Source organism: Anastrepha obliqua, chromosome 2, assembly GCF_027943255.1.
Source record: "Anastrepha obliqua isolate idAnaObli1 chromosome 2, idAnaObli1_1.0, whole genome shotgun sequence".
NCBI classification, from domain to species: Eukaryota; Metazoa; Arthropoda; class Insecta; order Diptera; family Tephritidae; genus Anastrepha; species Anastrepha obliqua.
Window position 1 is genome coordinate 79,395,397 of NC_072893.1, and position 5,176 is coordinate 79,400,572.

At 35.1% G+C, this 5,176-nt stretch overlaps 1 protein-coding gene across 1 annotated transcript; it reads right to left on the reverse strand.

The window, feature by feature from the left end:
* Positions 1-463: 463 nt before the first annotated feature.
* LOC129238229 (putative nuclease HARBI1) lies at positions 464-1,620 on the reverse strand. The gene is made up of 2 exons (XM_054873270.1): positions 1,402-1,620; positions 464-1,342 (listed from the first exon to the last, which is right to left on the reverse strand). Exons 1-2 carry the CDS (start codon positions 1,618-1,620, stop codon positions 818-820), a joined length of 744 nt encoding a protein of 247 aa, XP_054729245.1. The 3' UTR covers positions 464-817.
* Positions 1,621-5,176: the final 3,556 nt, after the last annotated feature.

Sequence of the window (5,176 nt, forward strand, 5' to 3'; positions counted from 1 at the left end):
CAGATTTGGGGAAGAAGGGCGACATAGTTGCTGTTGAGGAAAAGTGGAAAGAGCTAACGACGCTGCTAAATGCAGAAGGGCCGCCCCAAAAAGATGTTAATGGATGGAAAAAAGTAAGTATTTAGTCAAATATTAAAATAAATATTTTTGAGTTGTCTTTTTTCAAGATATGGTCTGACTGGAAGGGGTGCATTCGGAAAAGGGTTGCCCATAACAATCTAGAATCGAGGGCAACAGGAGGTGGACCCTTTAATAAGCATGTACTGACGAGCAACGAAGAATCTGTTGCAAGAACTTGTGGAATTTTTGCAGCCGTTGAGGGCATAAGCCATTCTAGAAGCTTTGGGACAGAAGAAAATAATAGCGCTATCGAATCTGAGGAAGAACGTCCCCAAACAAGTAGGGAAGCGGTGGCTACCCCGAGAGCTGCAAAAAGGCCACGACTGTCAACGCAGGACAGCCTTCAGTCGTGTATGGCAACGCAATCTAGTTGTATGGAGAAAATATCCACCACTTTAGATAACATTTGCGAAAACCAACACAAGATTGCAAAATCGCAGGAAGATGAAAGGGAAGAGATTCGACGACTTCGTCGTGCTGTTGAGAAACAAAATGAATTGCTGGCAGAGCAAAATCGCTTGAAGACTCAAAGTATAGAGCAAAAGCAAAGACATTACCTCAAAATGGAGCAGTTGCAACAGGAAACAGTTAATATTAAAACTAAAATGCTTGAGATAGAGACTAAAAAATAAATATAAAAGAATCTTATTGAACTGTTATGTATATATTTACTTTTAATATGAATAAATTTTATGTTTCATAATATTAAATTTCTAGCAATAGAGTCTCTTATATTTCTGCCAACACTATATAAACTACTGTTTTCCTCATTTTCAGCAATTTCCTCATCAATTGGATTGTTTTCTAATACGGTTTCTGTTTCAATGTCATCTATTTGATTACTCCTACATATGTTATGTAGTGCGCAACAAACATTTATTATCTTCACTACCTTTTGCGGCGTATATGGCAGGGTAGTTTTCAAACAACGAAACCGACTTTTTAATACTCCTATAACACGCTCAACGATGTTACGTGCTTTTGCATGCTGCTGGTTAAATCTGTGTTCTGCCGATCTTGGGCCTGGCTTTCTATATGGAATTAGTAGAAATGGCTCTATACCAAAACCAGAATCTCCCAGTAGCCAAGACCCTCGGTCACCAGCTTCATACTGCGATAGGTAATAGTGTTTTGCACTGCTCATACTAAATACGAAAGCGTCATGGCTTGCACCAGGCCGAGTTGCATCTACTGCTCTTATTATCATATCAAAATCACAAATCTGTAAAATAAAGGCAGTAAATTTTAAATTTTAGAAACACAATTTAAATTCATTCTTACAATCATTGCGTTTATGCTAAAAAATCCTTTTCGGTTAAAAAATAGATGCTCGTTCTCAAAAGGTTTAATCAGAGCCACATGTGTTCCATCAATACACCCTATTACTCCTGGAATACTGAATTTTTCTACAAAATGAAGTTTTGATTTTCTAGAATCCTCTTCAGACATTTTCAGCTTAATCCACTTAGGACACAGAACATTTTCCAAAGCATTGATCATTTCGGATAATATTTTTGAGACTGTGCTTCTACCCAAAGCAATATCTGTATCCTTTCCGACGGAACGTTGATAGGAACCGTCTGCAAAAAACCTAAGACTTGCTGCCAGCTTTAATAAAATAGGTATGGACGTTTCCTTGACGAAAGATTTTACTTCATTCAGAACTTCTAAAAAAGCGTACTTGTTTAGGCGATAGTTGGAAACAAATCTAAAGTAGAAAAACTTAATGAATGCCACAAAGTATAACCATTTCTAATCTTACGTAGAATCCGGTGCACTGAGAGGATTCGAATGGTCTCTTAATCGCCGCCTATCTATTCTACTTTGGTAATCTTGCTCCTGTTCGTTTAACACATAAGCTGCCATAAAAAACATGATAATTTTTTAATTAAATCCGTTTATTTTGAAATTATTTCGTATTTTTTGCCAACGAATTCTTTTGTCATTTGGTTTGTTTAATTGCCAAAGAGAAATCAGCTGTTTGGAACTTAAATTCGAATTTAAATGAAATCGGACGAATTGCAGAACATCCAAAACAAAATCGTACGAATTGCCATTTCGGATCCGAATTGAAATCGCGCGATTTTCAGAACATGCCTGTATATTTCTATAATGAAAAGCATTAAGTTTTTGTAGGCATTTTAATTCAAAGAGTTGATTGATATTTTACGCCAAGTTATATTGGGTTATTTTATGGTATATTTTCGCTTTACTATTTTTTTAAGTGGCAAATAAATCTAAATTCTCAGGTCGAGTGACAGTCAACGCCTCCTCTTAAGCCTCCTCAGCAATTTAACGAGCTGCGTCCCATTTCCCTTTCAAAATGTGGAAATTACTATGGTAGATAGCAAAGCAAAGCAGTTTTTCATTTGTGCAAAAAATTAGCATTCTGTACAAGCGCGGTCGTTTCAATTTCAAACGCGGTTTAGTGAGCCATATTTTCAAGAACAATAGCCGCCTTGCTTTTTGTAGTCTGATGCCAGATAGTGCATGTTGCATTTAAAATTTCCGGTTTTTCGCTGTATTTGCAACGTGGCTGTGAAGTACAAAAAACCACAACATGCAGTATGCATTTGGAATAGCAATGACAGAAATGTTGACTGCTACGCGCGACGGCAGACAGACTGCAGGAGACCACGCGGAATATATGTCACTACTATAATGCACACACACGCATTTCGCACAAGCACTTCTGCACATGCATGCATATATACACATATAAATGCACGTAAATAAAGCGTATACACATACATACATATATGTTTACCTGGTTGCATAGGGATAGGCAGGACTATGCAGTCAAGTTATAAAAGCAGGCACGTAGAATAGCGAGAATAGCTGCTGGCGATATAAACGTATAAGTAGAATGACGTAAACAACTCGTAAAGGTGTGTTTGTGTGCGTTGTGATGTGCTTGCTGTAAACAGGGAAGTGCACTCCACTTCAGCAAATTGGAACATATGCAATTGCCGAGAAAAATAGTGCAAAGTGAAAAAGAGAAAAAAAGAGGAAAAGAAGGAGAAATATATATATATATATATTTATTGCAAGATTACTGACAACTGGCAGGCTCTTCTCGGTGAGGCAAACACACACACTTATACATGTGCTTCTACACATGATGTACACATAACAAAAGCGTACAACAATAACATGCTTAGGTGTAAAAACACACGGGAATGCACGGTATAATTTATTTGTGCGGTAGTGGAATAGTGAAAGCATCAGCCAACCATTGCTGTCCATTTTTAGCAACAAAGTTGCTAACTTGCTAACGCTCATCAAAGGTCCACAAAAGGCGAAAGTTTGTTTTTACAATATTTTTGCTTCAAGCAACAATTTGCTTGATTAAAAAGTGCCTAACTTCAAACAATGAAACTTTAGATTACGAAAACGCGCACAAACGAAAAGTTGATGGCGTGCGTACGTGTAAAAGTCGAGACAGTTCTTACTTCAATGTATGTATTATTGCACATTTTTAAGTACATTTGTGTGAGTGCGCGATATATTTCATTCTATGTAGTTAAGGTTTCAAGTATTTTTTTAAATAAACCTTTGTGCCTTGTTTGGCATATATTTTAAACTTACCTCCAACTAACTTTGTTTCCGCTAAAACTTTTTGATTTCATGCCACAATAAGTAAGTGCTCGCACGCATGTATATTCGTGTATGAAGGTGATACTGAAAAATGAACATTACAATTTTGACGCTATATATTTGGTTCTAGATATTACATAAATTAAATTAATTTAATTATCAATTTAGAATTTTTCTACATTTTGCAAACTAATCAAAAATTATGAAGACAAATTCATTTCCATTATTAACACAGTGCGACACTCAAATATACACCGGATGTGATGTTTTATTTCTAGTAGGTCTTGTGAGACAAATCCTGAATCGAAATATCAAATTTACCAAAAATGTAGTAGAAAACTCATAAAAATTTAATTTAAGTACCAAAGAGATATGGTGCTTGTCTGTAGGTGAAAATGGACTGAGATACTCCGAAATATTGAAATCGATATTGTCACTGACCAAAATGAGATCTAATATTCTATTGAGTTTATTTTGAAAACAATGGATTTGCACTAAAGTAAGGCTTAAAATATTATCAACGACATAAGAATCGATCCACGAATTAACTTTTATTCGTAAAATACCCAGTTTAGATAAATTATAATATATTTGAACCAGACAATATTTGGAAGATTAATATCCCTAAATACGCATAAAGGATTAGGGACCAGAGATGAAATATTATCCGTATGAGCTCTATAAATATCAAAACTACTCACTGGAGGGATGTATGATGCCAGTAAATATAATGAACAATTACTTGAGTAAATTTTAATACATATACATAACTAATGCAAGATTGAATCATTATTGCTTAGCGAAACTTGGAAGGAACAAGAATACCGCCGAGCTGCAAAAATAATTCCCCCACCACGAGAAAGACTCGTTCTGTTTGAATCACGATCTTTGCGGAATACGTTGAATAAATTGAGTTAAAAAAATTCGTTGTCGTAAAAACTTGAATTCAGCCATGTTCCCAAAGATTCAAATATCAAACTATGAGACCGCGCTACGAAGACAAACGTTATCCGACTTGGTACGTACTCCACCCATATTTTGGAAGTAAATCAATAGATTCTTGAAAGTTGGCTTACGCTTTTTTGGTGTTTCTTCCTTTTGAAAAAATTTAAAGTGTCGAAGTTTCACGTTTGCAGGCCAGAATTTAATACCTTGTGATATAAAGATGCGGTAACACCCAGCTCGAAATTCACCTTCCTAACAAATTTTATTTAAAATTTCCAAAAAACTGTATCTTTCGTGAAAGAGATTATGAGTTAAAACAAAATTATTTCTTCCGAAATTTTACTACATACACCCAAACATAATATTTAGCCCCGATACGCATTTCAACGCTTTTTTCACTTATTCTAAAAACACTCAATTGAAAATTCTAAACTTAATACAGTCATAAAAAAAATTATCTGATAATGTAAACAGATTAAGAGATTTTACTATATATCTATACTAATACTTATTA